The 23,861-nt window shown below is 43.3% G+C and overlaps 1 protein-coding gene across 2 annotated transcripts in view; it reads right to left on the bottom strand.

The window, feature by feature from the left end:
* Nucleotides 1-23,861, bottom strand: part of LOC137439004 (laminin subunit gamma-1-like) — a 241,952-nt gene that overhangs the window by 139,725 nt on the left and 78,366 nt on the right. For both annotated transcript variants that reach the window (XM_068134563.2, XM_068134561.2), the window contains exon 4: nucleotides 1,188-1,354. In XM_068134563.2, the coding sequence (XP_067990664.2) occupies nucleotides 1,188-1,354 (167 nt within the window). The remainder of the gene's footprint in view (nucleotides 1-1,187; nucleotides 1,355-23,861) is intronic.

The raw sequence follows: 23,861 nt of genomic DNA, 5'->3' as shown, positions 1-23,861 counted from the left end.
CAAAGGTGGAAAAAGTCTGATTTTATGCAATTTAATTCCAGGTTATAAGGCAACAAAAGGTAAAAATTTGGAAAGGGGACGTATACTTTCTATAGGCACTGCGACACAAGTAAAAAATGCACTGATGTTGACAAATGCTTTTATTCTAAATGGAATTAATTTTTCATTTTCATGACAAGAAACACCCGGTGAAACCGGAGGCGATGGGTGGGGGAGTGAGAGGGGATAGCGGGGGAGGTGGGGCAAAAGTATTTTTTGCCATGGCGAATAATCCCTGTTTGTCTGCAGCAGGGATCAATAAACAACTTGCACTGTGGTATGTGTACAATTGAAAATTGTACGTCATCTCCCCCTCACTGGGAGGACGGTTGGGAATTGTACCCTTGACCTGACCATGGGTACTACCAACACGTATGCAAAATTTGGTAGAGATCGGGCCAGCCCTGCTATTTTCTTTGATTTTCAGATGTACGTACACACACACGCACACACACACACACACACACATGTACAGAGAATTGCCTTATTTAATATCGAAGGATAAGCCTGAGATCAATGTAGAAATAGCATAGAGGCTGAACATTCTGCTATGAGTCGTTCATCTCCTGCCCCCTCAAGACCTTCTGACCATCTACAATACAGCCAAACGTTTGGCGGTATATAATCACTACTCACATGAAGAAGCTTGATTGCATCCAAAACAAAACAGCTCAATCAGCTGCCTCATTATCATCTTAAATAAATATCCATTACATATTTCACCAGTGATTTGTGACTGCAATGTGTACTACCTACAAAATGCACAGCAGAAACTCAATCTCCCTGCTTCAACAATACCTTCTTGTCCCTCGACCTCATGCCATCAACTATCACAAGAACAGTGATAGTTGATAACCACCTGATAACCACCTGTATGCTACCTGATAACCACACCACTTTCAAGTTCTACAGTAGGTCACACAACATCGTGATGTGGATGGATAATGTTACTTCTTCATCACAGCTCGATAAAAAAAATTGTGGATTGCCCTATCAAGCACGATCACAGGTGAACCATCCCTCCAGGGACTGCAGAAATAAGTACTCCCGCTTATATCTCATCAGCAAAGAATGAAAAAAATGTGAAAGGGTAAACAAAAACAGAGAAAAAGAGAAACCGCCAAAGAAGAGGAAACCATCACACTCACGTAGACATTCATTGGCATTTTCAGCCGTGGCACGCTGCCATTTTCGGTCATTGTAGAAGGGCAGGCATCTTTCACAATCAGTGCCAGTTGTGTTATGTTGGCAGCGACACTTCAGATGTCCCGTTTCTCCACGACCACATTCACTTGCATGGCCATTGCACTTGCACCTGCCATGTTCAGAATGAGAGAATAATGCATATGCGGAAAATGAGGAATGCGAGGAATGAAGAATGAGTCTTTTTCATGAAGATTAGTAAGGGCTATCTTGGTTAACTACTATAAAGTGTATCGGGCCCCTCACTACCCCAGGGTACCCTCTCGTTGACTAGATTTGCATTGAGTAGAGTAAATACTTATATACAGACTTGGCATTTAATATGGAATTTTTTTTTTCTCTTGACTTGGGTTTACTTTCTTAACTCAGTATATCAATCTGGTGAGTTTATTTTACACTTTTGTGATTTATTTGTTAAAAGAACCATGTCACTGATTGTTTGTCGCAGCAAGAAGTCAACAACAAGATTATATCACAGGTGGCGTGGCAAAATGTACGGACAGGTGCATTTGATGATTGGCTTCACAGTCGGGTATACAAGGGTTGTTGCGTTCTGTATTAGTGGAAAACAACTGCTGCACGTCTCCAAAAGTTATTGCCGCTTCCTCTGGAGATGGTCCGTCAACTCAACAATGCTGTTTGTCAAGGAGTGGTGGCTTTACGAAATTACGGCATGAAACAGCGTGCTATTGCTCGACAGTATGGCATCACTCGAGGTCAGGTTTCAAAAATCCTGAAACGTAATGCTCAGAGGGGTGTCCCTACTCCAATACCGAGGCCAGGACGTCCCCGCAGAACTACAAGGAGGGATGATCGCCAGCTGCACCGGTTAGTCCGCAATGGCCGTTCCAAGTCAGCTAATCGGCCTAGGGCTGAGAGGCAGCAACTGACAAATGTGCCTGTATCCAGATGGCTATTCAACCAATGACTGGTTCAAGCAGGCTATCGTGCCAGGCGTCCCATGAGAAAGCCACGCCTGACCAGACAACACCGCCAGCGCCGATTGCAGTGGGCCAGAGAGCACCGTCAATGGCAGCCAGGACACTGGAATCACGTGAGCTTCAGTGCCGAGTCTAGATTTCTGGTCTATCGTCAAGATGGCCGCGTCCGAGTGCGCAGACAAGTGCATGAAGCCTACAACAAAGATTGTATAGTGCCAAGAGTCAACGCTGGAGGTGGTGGGGTGACCGTTTGGGCTGCTTTTCATGCAGGGGGCAAAACTGACCTGGTTGTTCTGAATGGAAACCTGAACTAGTTCAAGTACAGGGCCATTCTGGAAGAAACATTGCTTCCATTTGCTCGTGCAGCCTTTCGAGGTACACTTTGTCTTCCAAGATGACAATGCACGGCCTCATCGTGCTCGCATGATCCAACACTTTCTTGCTGACCGTGGTGTAGAGCATATGGAGTGGCCTGCCATGTCCCCGGATATGAATCCGATAGAGAACTTGTGGGCAGAATTAACGCGTCAAATCGACCACTTGGACCAGCAGCCTACCTCTGTGCGTGAATTGCAGGAGGCTATTGTCACTGCATGGCAAGCGATTCCTGTCCAAACCTTGGCAAATCTCGTGAACAGCATGCCTCAACGTGTACGTGCTCTCCTGAATGCTCGTGGGGGTTACACGAAGTACTGAACTGTAATTTTACTGTCCGTAATCCCAGTCGTAATTTAACTTTTGTTTTTGTTTAAAAAAATTTTTGGCTAATGTGCAAAATAAAGAGATACTTCTGGAAAACGTACAGAAGTTTAACACAGTACTGTCCGTGAATTGAGTTCGATATCAGTTTACATCACTTTCAAGGATCAATTTATTTGTTTCGAAATGTCAAATGTGGTTTTTGTTTCTTTTAAAGGTCACATTAACAAAATCTAGAATAATTTCAACATAATTCCAATGAACTTTTGATTCTAAGACATCTTGAAAAGTAAGTTCACCCCCAGGAAAAAAATATTCCATATTAAATGCCAAGTCTGTAGGTTAAAATAAGCAGTTATGCGAGATCTCTCGATTTTCGGTGTTTTTAGATGTTTTATTTCAACCTAGAAAATTTTATTTCAACTCCACACATGGCTTACAGACTTCCTCTAGTCTCGTGAACATGTAGCTCTCAATAGAATCCTTTCATCTCCTCTCTCTTAATTAAGATGCTTAATATACACTACATGACCAAAAGTATATGGACACCTGAACATCAAACATCTCATTCCAAAATCATGGGCATTAATATCGAGTTGGTCCCCCATTTGCTGCGTTAACAACCTCCACTCTTCTGGGAAGGCTTTCCACTAGATGTCAGAACATTGCTGTGGGGATTTGCTTCCATTCAGCCACAAGAGCATTCGTGAGGTCGGGCACTGATGTTGGGTGACTAGGCCTGGCTCGCAGTCGGCATTCCAATTCATCCCAAAGGTGCTCGATGAGGTTGAGGTCAGGGATCTGTGCAGGCCAGTCAAGTTCTTCCACACCGATCTCAACAAACCATTTCTGTATGGACCTTGCTTTGTGCACGGGGGCATTATCATGCTGAAACAGGAAAGGCCCTTCTCCAAACTGTTGCCACAAGTTGGAAGCACACAATCGTGTAGCTCTAGAATGTCATTGTATGCTGTAGCGTTAAGATTTTCCTTCACTGGAACTAAGGGGCCTAGCCCGAACTATAAAAAACAGTCCCAGACTGTTATTCCCCCTCCACCAAACTTTACAGATGGCACTATGCATTCGGGCAGGAAGTGTTCTCCTGGCATCCACCAAACCCAGATTCGTCCATCGGATTGCCAGATGGTGAAGCGTGATTCATCACTCCAGAGAACGCGTTTCCACTGCTCCAGCATCCAATAGCGGCGAGCTTTACACTTCTCCAGCCGACGTTTGGCATTGCGCATGGTGATCTTAGGCTTGTGTGCGGCTGCTCGGCCATGGAAACCCATTTCATGAAGCTCCCGACGAACAGTTGTTGTGCTGACGTTGCTTCCAGAGGCAGTTTGGAACTCGGCAACCAAGGACAGACGATTTTTACACACTACGCGCTTTCTTTGACATTTCCACTTCACAATAACAGCACTTACAGTTGACCGGGGTAGCTCTAGCAGGACAGAAATTTGACGAACTGACTTGTTGGAAAGGTGGCATCCTATGACGGTGCTATGTTGAAAGTCACTCAGCTCTTCAGTAAGGCCCATTCTACTACCAATGTTTGTCTATGGAGATTGCATGGCTGTGAGGTTGATTATATACCTGTCAACAATGGGTTTCGCTGAAACAGCCTAATCCACTAATTAGAAGGGGTGTCTGCATACTTTTATTCATGTAGTGTATTTTGTTATTTTAGAATGGATTAAATCCACCTATGTTATTAAATTGTTTCAATACTTGTATGAATTGATTCTTGGGATTGGGGGGAGGGGAGGATATGTATCACTTCTGGTGAATGGTGATTTCTTACCCCATCCCCTCCCCCCCCCCCCCCCCGCCCCCCCCCCGCCGTCCTTCTCCCCATCCAGCATTCCTGGTTTGTTTCAGCTGAGTCCACATGTACCTTCAATTTCGTTTCATAAAAAGCTTAATGTTTTATCTATTTTAAATTTTTAGTTTGTGTGCAATAGGCCAGAGATGAAGTAACTTCTTCGTGTTGGAATCACCTCAAACAAAGTGCAACAGAATTATGAAATAAGAGTACGAGTACACATAACTCGATGGCCATTCAGTTTGTTATTTTATGCTACATGGTTCTCAAGTCAAGGCACTAATTACATTATTTATATTATCATGATATTATCACGATAATTGCGATGAGGTCCATTATCGTGATATAGGTTTTTCCATCATCACCCAGGCCTAATATATATATATATATATACTCAACATCAAAGAAACTTATCAAATCTTTAGAAGGACACTCATTGAAGTCCTCCACGCAAAAATGAAAAATATTTGAACACAGAGGTAAAGTTCAGCTATCTTTACGAAACACATGTCAATAAACAAGATGTTGCCTCAATCACAAAAAACAAAAAGCATGAACATCACAAGGGGTTGTGCAACAAAAGTCACAGCACTGCAACACAAAGGCACGCACCTGAATACAGTCGAAACAAAATGACACAGGAAAGGACACAACACTCCTAACAGTCAAGGACAGAATGACAGTAGTCCTCAATATTGTGTGTCCTCCCTGAACTGTGATGCAGGCTGTACAGTGTACACCTCCGACGCATGTTCTGTACCAGGCGTCTGATGCGGTCCTGGGGAAGTCTGTCCCACTCCTCCTGAAAGCCTTGAATGAGCATTTGCAGATTGACAGCCGTTGATCTCCTCGATGCAAGACGTCGACCAAACTCATCCCATAAATGCTCAATGGCATCACTTCAACACCCTGTTCCTGGATGAAGTTGGTGGTCAGGCGAGCAGCATGGGGTCGAGCATTGTCCTGCTGTAAAACTGCGATGTCAGGGTGAGCCTGAAGAAATGGCAGCAGATGAGGTCTCAAAACTTCCTTGACATAACGCTGACTAGTGAGATTGCCTTCGATGACGACCAGAGGTGTCCTGAAACGGTTGGAAATGCTGGCCAATACCATCACACTGGGTCCTCCCCAACGACTGATCTGGCGAATACAGCATGATGCATACCTTTCCCCACCTCTGGCCATACCGGTTGAGGCCCATCAGCAGCATGGAGGCAAAATCTGGACTCATCGCTGAACAAGACTGTACTCCACTGTTGCTGTGTCCAGCGGCGCTGCTGCAGACACCATCTTAGTCTGTTTAGCTGATACACTGCGTTCAACACTGGACCTCTGCAAGGACGTCCTGCCACCAGGCCCCGACTTCTCAAGCGCCTTCACACAGTAGAGACACTGATGCGGTTTTTGTGGCGACCTTTTTGTCACTGCAGCTGTTTGCGTCGCAGGGCGGAAACGATCACGGAGATGCTGCAGCACAATCCAGCGGTCTTGGTTTGGGGTGGTTACCCGTGGTCATCCTCTTCGTGGACCATTATTCACAGTTCCAGTTTCACCATAACGCCTGGCCATGTTGGAAATTGCAGGCTGTGAGCAAGCAAGACGTTGGGCAATTGTTCGCTGGCTTACACCAGCCTTAAGCATCTCAATTGCCCTTAAACGTTGTTCAGATGTCAGGCATGGCATCGACATTTTCTTGTTGTTTTTCCTGTCAGAAGCCTCTAGAGTGACTACAGACGGAAGAAGGAATTCAGACGGAAGCCTCTCCTCAGTGAAAGACAGATGAAAGCCCGCTTGGAGTTTGAAAAAAAGCACCTAAAGGACTCTCGGACTGTGAGAAACAAGATTGTGTGGTCTAATGAAACCAAGATTGAACTGTTTGGCTTCCGTCTGGCCACTCTGCCATAAAGCCCAGATCGGTGGAGTGTTGCAGTGATGGTTGTCCTTCTGGAAGTTTCTCCCATCTCCACACATGACCTCTGGAGCTCAGCCTGAGTGACGATCGGGTTCTTGGTCACCTCTCTTACCAAGGCCCTTCTCCCCCGATTGCTCAGTTTGGTCGGGCGGCCAGCTCTAGGAAGAGTCCTGGTTGTTACAAACTTCTTCCATTTAAGAATTATGGAGGCCACTGTGCTGCTGGGAACCTTCAATGCAGCAGAAATTTTTTTTGTAGGCTTCCCCCGATGTGTGCCTCGACACAATCCTGTCTCTGAGCTCTGCAGGCAGTTCCTTCAACCTCATGGCTTGGTTTTTGCTCTGATATGCATTATCACCTGTGAGACCTCATATAGACAGGTGTGTGCCTTTCCAAATCATGTCCAATCAATTGAATTTACCACAGGTGGACTCCAATCAAGGTGTAGAAACATCTCAAAGATGATCAAGAGAAATGTGAGGCACCTGAGCTAAATTTCAAGTGTCATAAAAAATGGTATGAATACTTATGTCAATGTGATATTTCAGTTTATTCTTTTTAATAAATTTGCAAAACTTTCTAAAATCTTGTTTTCTCTTTGTCATTATGGGCTACCGAAAACCAGATGGTTCGGTGGATGTGTGGAGTATCATTGAGAGAGAGGAAGACAAATGATGAATTGCGAAAGATGATGGGAATAGAGCCTGTGATTGATGCTGTGAAGAGAAGCAGGTTGAGATGGTTTGGTCATGTGTTGAGGAAGGATGATAGTGACTGGTTGAGAAGAGTGATGGAAATGAATGGAGAAGGAAGTAGAGGACGGGGAAGACCGAGAAAGACTTGGCTGAAGGTGGTCGAAGAAGAAATGCGGGCAAGGGGGTTAACAAGGGGAGATGCAGAAAATAGGGCAAAATGGAGAGATTGTTATGGGGACCGCAAGGCTAACCCCCGCTCGAGCAGGGAAAATGGCCTTAAAATGCATGTTGTGTTATGGGGTATTCAGTGTAGATTGATGAGGGAAAAAATGAATTTAAACGATTTCAGCATAAGGCTGCAACATAACAAAATGTGAAAAAAGTGAAGGGGTCTGAATTACTTACTGAATGCAGTGTGTATATATATATATATATGTGTGTATATATATATATATATATATATATATATATATATATATATATATATATATATAAATATATATATATATATATATATATATGTGTGTATATATATATATATATATATATATATATATATATATATATATATATATATATATATGTGTGTGTATATATATATATATATATATATATATATATGTATATGTATATATATATATATATATATATATATATATATATATATATATATATATATATATATATATATAACTGTAAGAAATAGTAGAAACTCCAAAGTATGAGCAGGGCGTCTCATTTGTATTGAATAAATAATCGTTAGATTAAATAAGACGCGGACGTAGCTTCAGGACGTCGATCTTTAATTGTCGACAAGCTTTCGACCTACAAAGGTCTTCTTCTGAGTCAGCCCCAAGTTCAACGGAAGTTCCGTTGAACTTGGGGCTGACTCAGAAGAAGACCTTTGTAGGTCGAAAGCTTGTCGACAATTAAAGATCGACGTCCTGAAGCTACGTCCGCGTCTTATTTAATCTAAGGATTATATATATATATATATATATATATATATATATTAGGCTGGGCCAAATCAGGGGTGATTTTCAATTTTTCATACTACAAGGTTGTAATTTACCTAAAAGTTGTGGCTGGGTAACAGAAACAAAACCATGAAATTTTTTTTCAAAAATATTGACGTCTTACGGTAAAACAGCCCGTTACCATAGCAACCGTTACAGACGACTCAAAAAATTCTTAAAATCGATGATTTCTCAGGCTGTGTGTGACCCCCAGAGTTGATTCTGGTACCAAAAGATTCAGAATTGAAAGCCAAGGATGATTGGATAGCTTAACAATGTCTGTGACACAATTCAATACAACTTTTATCCCAAAAACTCATTTTTATCTCAAATTTAAGGCATTTGTTTGAAAAAAAAAATGAAAATTTTGCTTTTTAATCATAGGATAATCATTAATCAGAGCTATAGTCAAATTAAATGTACTTTAAATTAACTTTTGTCATTGATTAAGCTTTTTTGTCTCAAATTTAAGGTCTGACATTGAACATTGATAACAAAATAAAAAACCTAGTCCCAATTGTAATCAATGGAGGCCAATGACTTCTTAGTCACAACCTCAGTGGATGTTGCCAGTCCATGCAGCTTCTCCCTGACGCCCTTCACAACCCTGTATAGAGCCTGGAGCTGCGCCTCAGATTTGGGGGCCTTGTTAGTGTTCAAATCTGTGGCGAGTCCAAGTGTCCGCTCTGCTGCGTCATTGACAACTGGGAGTTTGGCCACAACTTCCTTGCCATGACGATAGCTGTCTGAGGTGGGCCACTGTGCAACGGGGAGCTTGACAAAACTGGAGTCAATACCCAAGAGTTCAAACATGCTCCAAGAGTCGTAACCAACAAAGTCTTTGAGGGCTTTACTCCCCAATTGCTGTGAGGCTGGCATCTCCTGTATCATGTTATGTGCAGTCCCATGGTACCTGAGCATAGCCCTTCTCATAGTCTGCTTGTCAGATGACGTTCTGTCCGAGAAGAGTGCCAAAGAGACCAATCTCTCTGAGAGGTACCACAAATGGTTTTGTAGCTTCTCTCGGGCCACAGTCACAAAGGACAGAAATTTGGCAGGCCACTTTGTTGGATTCTTTGCGATACTGGCCTCAGCCTTGAGGAGGTTCTTCATCAGGTACATGTCGTTAGATGGTGCATCTGCAGCACTGGTACATGTCAACCACGCTTTAGTGTAGAAGACTGACATGAATGCAGCGAGACTGGTTATGTCTTCCAGCTCTTCGGGTGTGTAGATATCTCCCAGCTGCCAACAGAAGAGTGCCACCTTTATAGTGTATAAAGTCTTGCTCATCCAACGGGCGTGGTGGAATGCCCCAGGAGCTTTGATAGTGATGGTCCTCATACCATCAGGGACAGTCCCTCCAAGAAACAGCAGTGTGAGGTGTGCCAGCTCCAGGTAGTCGTGTCGAAGAGTCTCCTTTGTGCTATTGTCCATCCACGTCTGAAGGAAGGTGATGGTGGCATGTACATGGCCAGCCAGCTCTCTCTGTTGAGCAGACACCTCGACCAATGTGTAGTTGCCCTGGTCCAATTCACTCCGAGTGTTGAGCAGTCGCTTGAACAGTTGTTCATTAGGTCCTGTGGTGGGGCCATACACTATTGAGCAAGACGCCCCTCCAACCAATTCGTGGATGTGGTGCCGACACGCCAGTTGCAGAAGACTCCTGCCAAACTCAGTCTCCAGTCTTACTACGACTCCACTCTTGACCCCAGAGTTCACTGCCGTTGTATCGAAGACAAGAGCGCCTATCCTTGATGTGTGCAAGAGCGCCTTGAACGCCCTGATGAATGGTTACAGTAACAACCGAAAGCAGGCATTAAAATTAATGATTGTAAGCTGCTTTTGTTAACTTTTTTTTATTGAAATGAAGATGGCCAAATTTAAACAACGTTATAACAGTTATAAAAACTGGACAATACAAGGTTGTAAAAGACAATTTAAAGTAAATTTAATCTGATTAATGGTTATCCTATGATTAAAAAGCAAAATTTTCAATTTTTTTCCATAAATATGCTTGAAATTTCAGACAAAAATCAGTTTTTTGGATAAAGGTGGTATTGAATTGTGTCACAGACATTGTTAAGCTATCCAATCATCCTTGGCTTTCAATTCTGCATCTTTTGGTACCAGAATCAACTCTGGGGGTCAAACACAGCTTGAGAAATCGTCAATTTAGGCATTTTTTGAGTCGTCTGTAACTGTTGCTATGGTAACGGGCTGTCTGACCGTAAAACGTCAATATTTTTGAATTTTTTTTTCATGATTTTGTTCCTTATACTCACTCACAACTTTTAGGTAAATTACATTGAATTAGGAAAATCACCTCCGATTTGGCCCAGCCTAATATATATATATATATATATATATATATATATATATATATATATATATATATATACAGTGAAACCTTGACTTACGAGTTTAATTTGTTCTGTGACCGAGCTCGTAACTCAATTTGCTCGTTTCTCAAATTAAATTTCCCCATTAAAATGAATTGCAATGCTATTAATCCGTTCCAGCCCCCCAAAAACCACACCAATTTTTTTTGAAATATATATATATAAATATCTCGCGCTTTATATTTCACCTGTATGCAGCATACAAGTTGGCAGGATGGCCTGGACTGGAGGTACGCACACTTGACTCTAAACTGTCCAGCCTGGGTTTGAATCCCGACCCAGCTATAACCTGTCATGTCGGTGTTTCACAGGCAGGGTGATTCATCAATGTGTGTACCGCTAAACTGGGCGCCCCGTTTGCGTCCCATTAGTTGTTGGATGTTAAGGATCTCACCGTGTCTTCCACAAAGAGAAGGCGAGCTATCGCAGGCACTCTGAACAAGTTGTGATGTTCCCGCCGTCTGCTGCACCAAATCCCCGTAAATGTCTCGTGCCTTCTCACAGATGATGCTCTCGGTCACGGTATCTCCTGCGAGCTGCTTCTCCGTCAACCACACAAACAACAACTTCTCCATCTCTTCATGGACAGAGGTCCAGAGCTTTGAAATAATCTTAACGCCCTTGGCTGGCGTTATAGCCTTTATCGACTCCTTCTGCTTCAAAATCGTACATATCGTAGAAGTACTACGATCGTACTGCCTCGCCAAGTCGACAACACGCACACCTCACTCATGTTTTTCGACGATTACGTGTTTTATATCCAAGCTCGCTCGCTCGTAACTCAGATCTCGGCTCGCATCACAAAGCAAAAAATCGACCGAGTGACGGCTCGTATCTCGGAAAACTCGTAAGTTGGTGCACTCGTAAGTCAAGGTTTCACTGTATATATATATATATATATATATATATATGTATATATATATATATATATATATATATATATATATATATATATATATATATATATATATATATATATATATATATATACAGTCACGTGAAAAAGTAAGTACACCCCATGTAAAGTTTTGACTTTTTCAACATATTTCAACATACAGCTATTTGATCTTCATTTCAACAATATTGATAGATAAAGGTGATATAATATAACAAATATCATGAAACATTTACATTTTGTAGTCCATTGTATAATTTAAATTAACATAAATGCAAATTTCGCATGTGGAAAAAGTAAGTACACCCTTTGCTCTAATAGGTGGTATTGCCCCCTTTGGCAGAAACAACCTCAAGTAGGCATTTCTGATAACTGTCTACCAGTCTCTGACATCGACTGGGAGAAATTTTTGCCCACTCCTCCATGCAGAATTCTTTCAGCTGTGCGATGTTTGAGGGGTTTCTTGCATGCACAGCTCATTTCTAATCCCCCCACAACATCTCGATGGGATTTAGATCCGGGCTTTGACTTGGCCATTCTAGAACCCTCCATTTCTTTCTTTTCAGCCTTTGCTTGGTGGATTTACTGGTATGTTTAGGGTCATTGTCATGTTGCAAGGTCCACCTTCGGTTGACCTTCAACTTTCGGACAGATGGCCTCACATTATCCTCAAGCACCCTCTGGTAGAATGAAGATTTCATAGTGGATTATATGATGGTGAGCTGCCCAGGCCCTGATGCAGCAAAGCTGCCCCAAACCATAATATTTCCACCACCATGCTTTACATTTGGTATCAGGTTCTTGTGGTCAAATGCTGTATTTGGTTTTTGCCAAACATGTCTTCCGGTACTGTGGCTAAATAGCTCTACCTTTGACTCATCTGTCCAGAGCACATTGTTCCAGAAGTGCTGGTCTTTGCCTAGGTGTTCATTGGCAAACTTTAGTCTTGCCCTGATGTTCTTTCTGGAGAGCAAAGGTTTCCTCCTGGCACACCTCCCATGTAGATCAAATTTGTGCAGCCTCTTTCTAATGGTAGACTTGTGCACTTTGACATCAACAGTGGCCAGAGATACCTGTAGGTCCCGTGATGACATTCTGGGGTTCTTAGAGACTTTTCAGCATCTTGCGTTTGCTCTCAGGCTGAACTTGCTGGGGTGGCCTGGCCTGAACAAGTTGGCAGTTGTTTGGAATCTTCTCCACTTGTAGATGATCTTCCGGACAGTCGAATGTTTGATTTTAAATTGTTTGGAGATCTTTTTAAATCCCTTCCCAGACTCATAGGCATCTATTACCTTCTTTCTGAAGGCCTCAGAGAGCTCTTTTGATCTAGGCATGGTGACGCCGCACACTTCAATAACAAAGAGCAAACCAAACTAAATGTCTGAGGTTTAAATAAGACGGGTTCCTCCAAGATCCTCTCCAACGATCTTCTAATCATTTGCACCTGAGCTGGTGCACCTGATTCTAATTTGAGGTATTTGAAGTCGTGATAAATGTAGGGGTGTACTTACTTTTTCCACATGCAAAATTTGCATTTATGTTTATTTAAATTATACAATGGACTACAAAATGTAAATGTTTCATGATATTTGTTATATTATATCACATTTATCTCTCAATATTGTTGAAATGAAGATCAAATAGCTGTATGTTGAAATATGTTGAAAAAGTCAAAACTTTACATGGGGTGTACTTACTTTTTCACGTGACTGTATATACATATATATATATATATATATATATATATATATATATATATATATATATATATATATATATATATATATATATTGTTGCGGATATGGGATTTGGCTTCCATATCCGCTTGTAAATATTCCCCTATTTCCCCAATACTCCCCAACTATCCCCAATCCCCCATTCCCTAGTCCCATTGTCTGTAAACAACACTCTGTAGAACCGACCTTCCCCTTTTTTCCCCCATTAAATGTCGTGCCCAGGTTCACCGCATCTCACGTAGACAACTATAGGACATCTTGCTAGTTATTCTTAGTCTATGTCAGTTAAGGACTCGTTTCCATTAATTCTGACTCTTCGTTGCACCAGAATGTGATTGTATGGCACCAGTAGTGAGTTTAGGACCTCCCCATACCTCCTCCCATCTTCCTCATGAAACTACAACAACAACAACACCTACAACAACAGCGCGCGGGGAGTGTGCGTCCTCACTCCGGCTTGGTTAGCCGCCATTGCCCATGTGCTCCGACGGGGTTACCACGAAGGGGCTGACTGTCAGCCCCTCGTCAAGGGCGGAGCCCGGTAACCCCCCGCACCCAATAAGAAGCGGCGGGCCGATTCCATCTGGGGCGGAGCTAACGAGCCGAGGGCGTGTCACTCCCCGCTGGATATACGCAGCCACTTACCGGAGGTGACGTCAGATGCGCCCCCAGCTTGAAGAGAACCAGACGCCACCTCCAGCGCGACGATACCTCCCCGCATAGCTGGACCGGACCGTGTGGATCCTGTCCCTGAGCCAAGGTGCACCTTGTGCTGTCCATCGACTACCTGCCCTTCCTTGCCATCAATCCCTGTGTGAGTCAGTCTTGTCCCGTTTATCTGTGGTCTGTCGGGATTAAGATAAGTGTGTTTAAGTGCCCACCTTCCTATGCTGTCCCTCTTGTCCTTGTAATCTAAACGTTCCGCATACAAATATTATAACCTCCTCCGGAGGTCTTGAGAACTGTACCCCTGGTGTCGTGTCATCTAACCCAGCCGTTGTGTCCTTTCCTTAATTGATTTAGCATAGCGCGATTTGGCCAACGTTCGAGTGGAATCGGGTAAACTGTGCAGACGCGGTCATACCAAACCGCTCGGTAAACTAACATCCAAAACCGCGTCTGTAACAATATATATATATATATATATATATATATATATATTTTTTTTTTTTGAGAGCGAACTTGTTCTCTTCCTCAGAGGTGGGAAAATTGCATGCTTGGTCAGTATCACCCAGATGGCAGAGTACTGGTACAGTTCCCCCCGAAAACCTGAGTTTGATTCCTGGTCTGGGCGTATACTTTTCCCACATGTCAATTAATTAATTAATTATAGTCCTATTAATTGATTTAATTGCTTAGAAATTTGTTTAGTGTATTGTATTTTTCCTGTGTTTTGTGTGTTTCATATGTATTTATTGATTGCTCGGCTTGTTGGGTGGTGTTATGTAGGACGTAAACTAAGTGTTGGAACGCATCCTCCAGTAATTACATTAATTATTATGGGGAAAAATTCCCTGCTATCCGTCGTTTCGTTACAAGTCCAATTTTTCTTGAAGGTATATTGAACGTATAGCGAGGACCCCATGTATCTCACTCAAATAACTTTTTGAATGCCCGACCTTGTTGTAAAGGACACATTGAGGTGAGCGGAGAACGTCTCCACTTTTTACAGAATTTGTTTTTGCCAAAGCTACAACCTTCTGTCCATACATATTTGGGACCACCACCTGCAGATGGTAATGATGTAAAAGTTTGTCTCTGACTGTTTGAATGTCAAATTGTTTTAAGAAGGAGGTCGGGCAAACATTCCAAATACCCCTTGATGGACCCCCCACGTTTCTTTTGACTTTTGAACTACTGTAGATGAGATTTCTCTGCCATTTCCATGTTTTCAAACATCAGGCACCAAACTGAATCTGTCTGCACTGCAGATAAAACAGCGATTTCATTGGGAGGCTTATTCACGGCAGTCATTATTAGCCTCACCTCACTGTCACATAATAAAAGTCATGCAATGAATTTATTGTTTAAACAAAACTCCAAAAACGAGATCTACTTACATTCTAGGAAACTCTCCGTACATTTCACCTTCACCCTATATGGACATAACTGTGTCCTACAGATTCCTTTCTAATGATAATTGTCCTTGCTATGGTTTTCAGCTGAGTGGCAGGGGAGCTAGTTTGTAGTATGCTTGTTTCTGAACATGTGGATGTTTAAACACCAGGACAAATCTGCAAATTCTCCTTCGGGATGATATCGATATAAATATGGTGCAATTTTTGCCCCTACCCTCTCCGTGCAGACGATGTACAGATTGGTCCGACCTTGCCCACTCTCCTTTCTCCAGAGGAAGCACACATTGGAACTTCTTGTTTCTTCATTGTATGCCTCTTATACATTCACTGCAGTCTGACAAAATGGTGCAGAGGTAGCACACTCCCCATTAGAGTTTGGCCTGGCTTTGATTATCGGCCTGTTGGATTGGTGCTTCATAGGCAGGTGTTGCATCAATGCACCCGCCATATATGGGAAGGACATTAAGTACTCTTTGGCCAGCACTGCTTATTGATGGATGTTAAGCCTGGCGTCCCCCGTACACTAGCATCAGTTGATTTACATTGAAGATCCCATGGTATCTTTCCTGAAGACGAGGTGAGTTATCCTCGGTACACTGAACAAATTAAAAATTCCTGCACCAACTAAGGGTGGACACTGCATCACCTTGGCACAACAGGGCACTGACCATGTAATGATGCAACCAAGCAACTTCGTACTGCACACAAATGAATTAATTATTTATTCATTCATTTTCAATTTGGTGTTTTATTGCCCACTTTCCTCTTCCCCTCCTTAAGCTACTCCTTGAGCCTCAGTCAATGTACAGGGTGGTCTTAAAATTCCTTTATCCCTCCCGAGTAAGGTAATCGTTCTTAAATTGTATCTGTATGCACTCTATCATTTTCCTTGCACCACTCAATTCGTCGCCAGGTCCTCTTAGACATATTGTGTGGTGATGTGGTCACCTTTTTTTTCTTCTTTTTTTTGTATACAAGATCGAGGCTCGTGAAAGAGCGAACATTAATCACACAGAAAGACAAACCGACACATAAAACATATAAAATCGGGAGCGGTAGACAAGATGGGGAGAGGGGGAAGGACTCAAACACAACGTTTGAGAGCAGGGACCGAGAGACATGGAGACATCGAGAGATCTGAGAGAGGGCGAGGGCTTTGGGGGGAGGGGCATGGGAAGGGGGGGGGGGTGGGAGAGGTATAAAACATATGGAAAGAAGTTGGAATTTCAAACATGGTGAATCTGGGGTGAATTAGCGGGGGTAGAAAAGATCAAGGTTTTGGATGGGGGAAGATAAGAGATGGTGGTGAACAGCTGTTTTAAAGACCTGGAGGGAGGAGTGGGATTGAAGGGAGTGAGGGAGTTTGTTCCAGAGGTGGGAGAAAAGAGGAATGAAAGAGTGAAGGTGAGCAGAGAGCCGAGATTTCGGCAGTTTAACCATCAGAGGGTTGCTGGCAGATCTTGTGCGACCTGCAGGAATATTTGGGGGACAGAGCACGGAGAGAGCTGGGGGTGCAAGGCCGGAGAGGAGTCGGTAGAAGACAGAAAGACCACCTACCTGCCTGCGGTGAGTGAGTGAAAGGCCCTCAGAGATAGCTTCATCGCGGGAGATTCCAATAATTCTGAAAGCTTTGGTTTCAACAGCGTGAAGCTGAGCTAGGTGTGAGGCAGGAGCACCGGCCCATAGGGGAGAACAGTATTCCATTGAGCTACAGATGAAAGCCTTGTATAAGGTGAGGAGCTCAGGTGTGCCGAGGAAGGACTTCGCACGACGGAGGATGCCCAGTCGGCGACTGGCTTTGGAGACCAGCTTGGAAATGTGGTTTTCCCAAGAAAGATCATGGCAGATAGTGAGACCCAAAAGCTTGAGCGACAGAACTTCTTGGAGAGGATTGTTGAGAAAGTAGATGGGAGGGTTGTCCAGTCGATCTTTTCGGAGAGACATAGTAAGAGTGTGAGATTTGTCAGGATTGAAAGACATGTTCCACTTGTTTGACCAGTCTGTGATTTTGTCCAAGTCTTCAGAGAGTGAGGAGGCTGCGGACTGCCGATCTGAGGGAAGAGGAATGGCACAGCAGAGAGTGGAGTCATCAGCAAAGAGATAGAGAGGATTTTCAAGAGAGTCAGAGAGATCACTGATGAAGACCAGAAAAAGCACAGGGCCCAGAACACTGCCTTGGGGAACTCCAGCCTGAACAGGAAGAGGAGATGAGAGAAACGCATTCAGGGCCACACGTTGACGACGACTAGAGAGGAAGTCCGCCAGACATGCGTGGAGATTTCCATGGATACCAAAGGAGGAGAGTTTGGTGAGCAGAGCCTGTGCAAATGAGGTGCAAATGTGCAAATGAGGCCATGACTGCAGCATTCAAGACTTCAATTGGCCTCTACCGGCTTGTCAACACTTTCTCCTTGATGAAGCCCCAAAAGAGTTGTCTGTAATCGTTAGATCTGGACTACGTGGTGGCCATGGTAGAGGAGCTTTTATGGAGAACGTTTTCCAAAGTGTTCTGCGAAAGCTGTCAGCACTTGAGCAATTATTTGACCTGTGTGTGCCCTTTCATGCACGCAAGCACAAGCAACTCACAGCCCTTCGACACTGTTACAACTTGTGTCTGCCACGCCGTCTAACTTCCTACCCACTCCCGCATCAGCAGGGAGTCAGTGTTGCTGCATATCATGGCGGGGGAAGGCAGACGATGAAGGGAGGGAAGGAGGTGTGATAAATGTAGCGTGGGTAAAGGGAATTTCAGGCACATTGTAGAAAACACACTTCTGGACATTACAGATTTTGAACGAACTCCAAACTGACAATGCAGAGAGTCAAATGCGAGTGTCACTTACACAGCTGCATTGCTCAACCAACAGGTGGAGATGTCTTTAAGTTTTGTTGGCGAGAGGAAAAGTGATATTTGTCGAGAAAATGTGGCTGCAAAATCATGAGAAAAGGCAGTCCAACTTATCGAAGACAAATGCTTTCATAATTACCGGGATTGGTGCGATCTCACCTGAAATGTAAAATTATTGAATGCATTTATTTGATGGTTTCATCTGTTCGTATGCAGCACAAGGCTGAGGGTATTGGCTGGGGATGCAGTTGTGCCACTGATGCAGTGGCCCCTGCTAGTTATGGCAGTAATTTGAAATTTGTGATGGATGCCGGCAATAGCTTGCCTACTCTTCGTGAAGGACAAAGTGGGATCTTTAACGTTCATCAAAAGGATGGCACACAATAGCCTGGTGTTGGCTTAGCGGTTAGGGTGCCGGCTTGGGATCCGAGGATCCTGGGTTCGAATCCCGGTCGATCGCTAAATTAACACCAGGGGGGTTGACTCAGCCTGTCATCCTTCCGAGGTCGGCAAATTGAGTACCAGCTTGCTAGGATGAATGATCCCGGTGTGTACCCGGGTTTAGAATAGGTACACCGTATCCCTGCGCATCGTAAGAGGCGACCAAGGGTTGGCGTCAGGAAGGGCATCCGGCCATAAAAACATTGCCTCAAACAGGGAACCATGATTGTCATGGGGCCCGCAAGGCTAACCCCTGCTCTAGCGGGGAAAATGGCCTTAAAACGATCATTCATTCAAAAGGATGGCACACACCTGGATGAATCACGCTGCCTGCGAAATACCGGGATGACAGTTTAAACCTGGGTCTCGATTGAAACCCAGGTTAGACAGCTTAGAGGCGAGTGTGCGCACCTTTCGGCCATCCTGTCAGGCCATTTGATGGTGCAGTGAAATGAAGACTTTCTCATATTCCACACACTTTACTTCAATTGCCCATCAGCACATACAATCTGGCTCAAGAATGGCATGTATTAAGAAAATTTAGGAGCGATTTTCCTTAAAAATAGCAACGCAAAGTTTGTCGGCTGATAAAAAATAGGCTGAAGGAATTACAAGCACAATAGGAAAAATTTAGCATCCAAATGTGCAACAGAATGAAGTTCTGTTTGGATTATTTTCTCAATCAATGAATCCTGTTCAGGTTTGAAATGCACAATGGTCTCATTGGTGGACATGAGCCACATCAGGGGTTAAAATTTACTGGTACGACAGAGCTAATCGATTTGGCAGATTTCGTAACACATCGTCGCCTGTTATTTATCGGGTTTGTAAAGAACACTGAAAACGAGTTGGGAATGTCGAATTTCACCTTCAAAAATTTGCTGCTGTACGAGTTTGATTAAAAAACAACAACTTTATACTACATTTGGGGGACAAAAGGGGAAGGCCCTTATAATGGTCTCGGTGCCCCGGTATACATAAAAATTTGACCTTGGCGCCTCTATCAGATCAGATAAAAAGTGGCTTGAATGTCCTCTGTCATCCTAAAAAAAACCCAAGGCCTCTTTGCCCTTTAAATACTGAACTACAAGTTTTGCACATCAGTTATCTAGTGAGCAGATGTTGTAATAGAAGCAGGCTACTCTCATTTAGAACAGTTGCCCACAATTAATGGCACCTGCTTTGGTTCATAATATACCTATTAATAATTTCCCAAAAAATACTTTTGCCAAAATAAACTTCAAGCTTTAAGAAACATGCGGTAAACTTTGCACATATAACGTATAAACATTATGCAAGCATTCCTTATCAAACATTCCAACAGAACTGTAAGTTTGCGAAGAAACTCCCAAATCAATATTTTATGAGGTTTAACTGACGCTTGACAGAAGTGACATAAAACGCACAGTTTCTGATAAACAATCATCATTTATTACCTATGCCACTGAAGATGGACGGAGGTTATGTTTTCACCCCTGTCTGTCTCTGTTTGCGAGCAGGAAATCTCAAAATGTTGCACTCAGATTTGGATTAAATTTTATGGCCAGTTTGGGTGTGGAACAAGGACGAATTGATTAGATTTTGGTGAAGATCCGGATACGGATCCAAATACTGGAATTTAAAAAGTAATTCTTCACCATTTATTAATATGGTTAAAACTGATATATATATATATATATATATATGAAACAGGAAGTAAATTCCTGTGTGGGGCTAGTGTGAAAAAATTCTGACTCAACCCGGGACTCGAACCCACGAACCTCATCACTTTGCTGGTGACAGCTCACTGAGCTATTGAGTCTCCGGGATATCCTCAGAGAATTCTCACACTAACACGGCAAGCTTTATAATGGCTGATGTCTTACGTGCCTACTAGGCAGACCCAGGATGTGAGTGTATGTTTGTGTATGTAAATGTGTGAAAGTGCATTGAAGATGAACTCATCTAACAATTTAAGAAACAGGAAGTAAATTCCTGTGTGGGGCTAGTGTGAAAAAATTCTGACTCAACCCGGGACTCAAACCCACAAACCTCGTCACTTAAGCGGTGATATAAATTATATCTCCAAAAGTTGCGGATGGATTCTGACAAAACTTGGTGGATGCGTTGAGTGTGTGACAAGGATGAATTGTTTCAAATTTAGTGAAGATCCAGATCCAGACACAACCATTTTTTTTAAACTTTCAAGCGATTCTTCACCATTGAGAGATGGGACCAAAAACGATATATAGCACGATATCTCAAAAAGTTGTGGATAAGTTCTTACAAAACTTGATCAATAAGTTGGGTAGGTGAGAAGAACAAGCCGATTAGATTTTGGTTAAGATCAGGCCTATCAGTGGGCTACAACATGTAAACTGTTTAGCCTGGCGGAGGGATGTATGTGTTTATCAAAATGGTGGAATATATTTCATATGTGTTTATCTCTAACACCACTATGACAACTACAACTAATTACACTTTCCTGTGGGCTCGGCCAAGGTGGAAGTTTGGACAAAGTCTTTCAGTGAAACTCTTCGTGAAAGACACCATAGGCCATTTAACGTCCATCAACTAATGTTGGCAGGCGTACCACCCAGCGTATCGACCATCTGAAGGACGGCACACCTTGTGATGGATCTGAGAAGCACCAATCCCATAGTTTATAGTCTGGTCGGGAATCAAAGCCATACTGTATTAGACATCTCAAAGGTAAGTACGCATCCTCTGCACCATCCTGTCAGACATGTTTCATTGTGAAGTCACAATTGAAAAATTCCACTTCAGTGCAGCCATCTGCTGGTAGTTATTGGAATTAACAATAGAGTGGTCCTATACAGCAATGTTTCCTTAGGCTACGGTTGTGCAACTTAAATGTTTCATAAAGAAGAAGCATTACTTTTGGAATATTCCAAAATATTCTCATCATTAATGTTTCGATTTCTCCGATTTGTGGATTATATCCAGTTATAATCTGCTCCACAAACAAGACCAAAAGGGCAGAATATATAAAAAATATATTATTTTTTCCAGTTTCTTGACTGATCTACAGGTAGTGGTCAAAACATGGAAACAGCAATGTAAAGTCACTTAATAGGGTGTTCGGCCGCCACAATGCATCCAGTACGGCCTGTTTGCACCATGGCATAGAGTCCACCAGCGTCTGGAATTCTGCAGGAGAGATGTGGCACCATTCTTCCATGAGAAAATAAATCAACTCACACCTGTTTGACATAGGTGGAAAACACTGTCTCAGACATCGTTCCAGAATATCCCAAAAATGCTCGATTGGGTTCAGATCTGATGACTGGAAGGCCGTGACATATGGATAACATTAGTGTCATGCTCTTCAAACCATTGTGCGACCACACGTGCTCTGTGAATGGGGGCATGAAGTGAATCTCCTTTTGCAGCTATGCTAGCTATAATTATGGGCAACCAGGCCTGGGCAGCATTTTTATACATGACCCTAAGCATGCTGGGATGTTATTTGCTGAATTAGCACATGGATCACACACAACTGTGTGGAAGCTGTTGCTTGGTGTCCCTCATTTATCCAGGTGTTTCCAGTTTTTGTACGCTACCTGTAATTTATTTGGCATGATTCCAAATGATTTGAGACTTAAAAGTAAATTAATTGATACATTACATCACCAAGCATCTTCTTTATATATATTTTTTGAATACAGAGTCAATGCTCGTGTAAGAGCTAACACATTACACACGAGAACAGGCACGGACCAATAAAAAAATGCAATAAATAAAGGGCGCGGGAGACAAGAAGGGGGGGGGGGGGGGGGGAGCGGGAAGCACAAAAGCACAACAACAGCAGCGAACAAGGACGTCGGTAGATCTGTGGAAGAGAGTGCCGGAGGGGGGTGGGGGGGGGGGGGAGGGATGCAGGGAAGAGGTACAGGGTATAAAGCAAACGAACACTACTAGGAATTTCAGGAAATAAGTTGGAGATTGAAAGAGGTGGATTTGGGGTGTTTTAACGGGGGTAGAAAAGATCAAGGTTTTCTATGGGGGAAGATAAGAGATGGTGGTGAACAGCTGTTTTAACGACCTGTAAGGAGGAGAAGTATTGAAGAGAGTGAGGGAGTTTGTTCCATAGGCAGGAGAAAAGAGGAATGAAAGAGTGCAGGTGAGCAGAGAGTCTTGATTTTGTCGGATTCACCAGAAGAGGGTTGCTGGCAGATATTGTGCATCCTGCAGGAAAATTTGCAGGAGAGAGCACAGACAGAGCAGAGGGAGCTAGGCTGGAGAGGAGTCAGTATAAGACAGAAAGTCCACCAACCTGCCTGTGGTGAGAGAAAGAAAGGCCCTCAGAATCAGCTTCCACACAGGAGATTCCAATGATTCTGAAAGATTTGGATTCTACAGCGTGATTCTGAGCTAGGTGTGAGGCAGGAGCACCAGCCCAGAGGGGAGAGCAGTATTCCATTAAGCTGTGGATGAAAGCTTTGTATGTGGTGAAGAGCTCAGAAGTGCCCAGAAAGGAATTCGCACGGCGGAGGATGCCCAGTCGGTGACTGGCTTTGGAAGCCAGCTTGGAAATGTGGTTTTCCCAGGAAAGATCATGGCAGATGGTGAGACCCAAAAACCTTGGGTGACAGAACTTCTTCAAGAGGATTGTTGAGAAAGTAGATGGGAGGGTTGTCCAGATGGTCTTCATTGAGAGACAAAGTGAGAGTGTGAGATTTGTCAGGATTGAAAGACATGTTCCACTTGTTTGACGAGTTTGTGATATTGTCCAAGTCTGCAGAGAGAAAAGAGGCTGCTGCCTGCCGATCTGAGGGTTGATATATGGAGCAGCAGAGAGTGGAATCATCAGCAAAGAGATAGAGTATTTTACAGAGTCGGAGAGTTCATTAATGAAGACCAGAAAAAGCATCTGACCCAGAACACTGCCTTGGGGAACTCCAGCCTGAACAGGAAGTGGAGATGAGAGAATTCCACTCAGCGCCACACGTTGACTGCGACCAGAGAGGAAGTCGGCAAGCCATGTGTAGAGGTTTCCATGGATACCATAGGAGGAGAGTTTGCTGAGCAGAGCTGGGTGCCAGACAGTATAGAAGGCACGAGATATGTCAAGGGAGACAGCTCTGATTTACTGTTTGACATTAAGGACCTCCATCCATTGTTGAGA

The sequence above is a fragment of the Myxine glutinosa genome, chromosome 13 (assembly GCF_964187855.1).
Source record: "Myxine glutinosa chromosome 13, kmMyxGlut1.1, whole genome shotgun sequence".
NCBI lineage: Eukaryota > Metazoa > Chordata > Myxini > Myxiniformes > Myxinidae > Myxine > Myxine glutinosa.
Note: the sequence above shows the minus strand (reverse complement) of the source record. Positions and strands in the feature narration are given on the sequence as shown.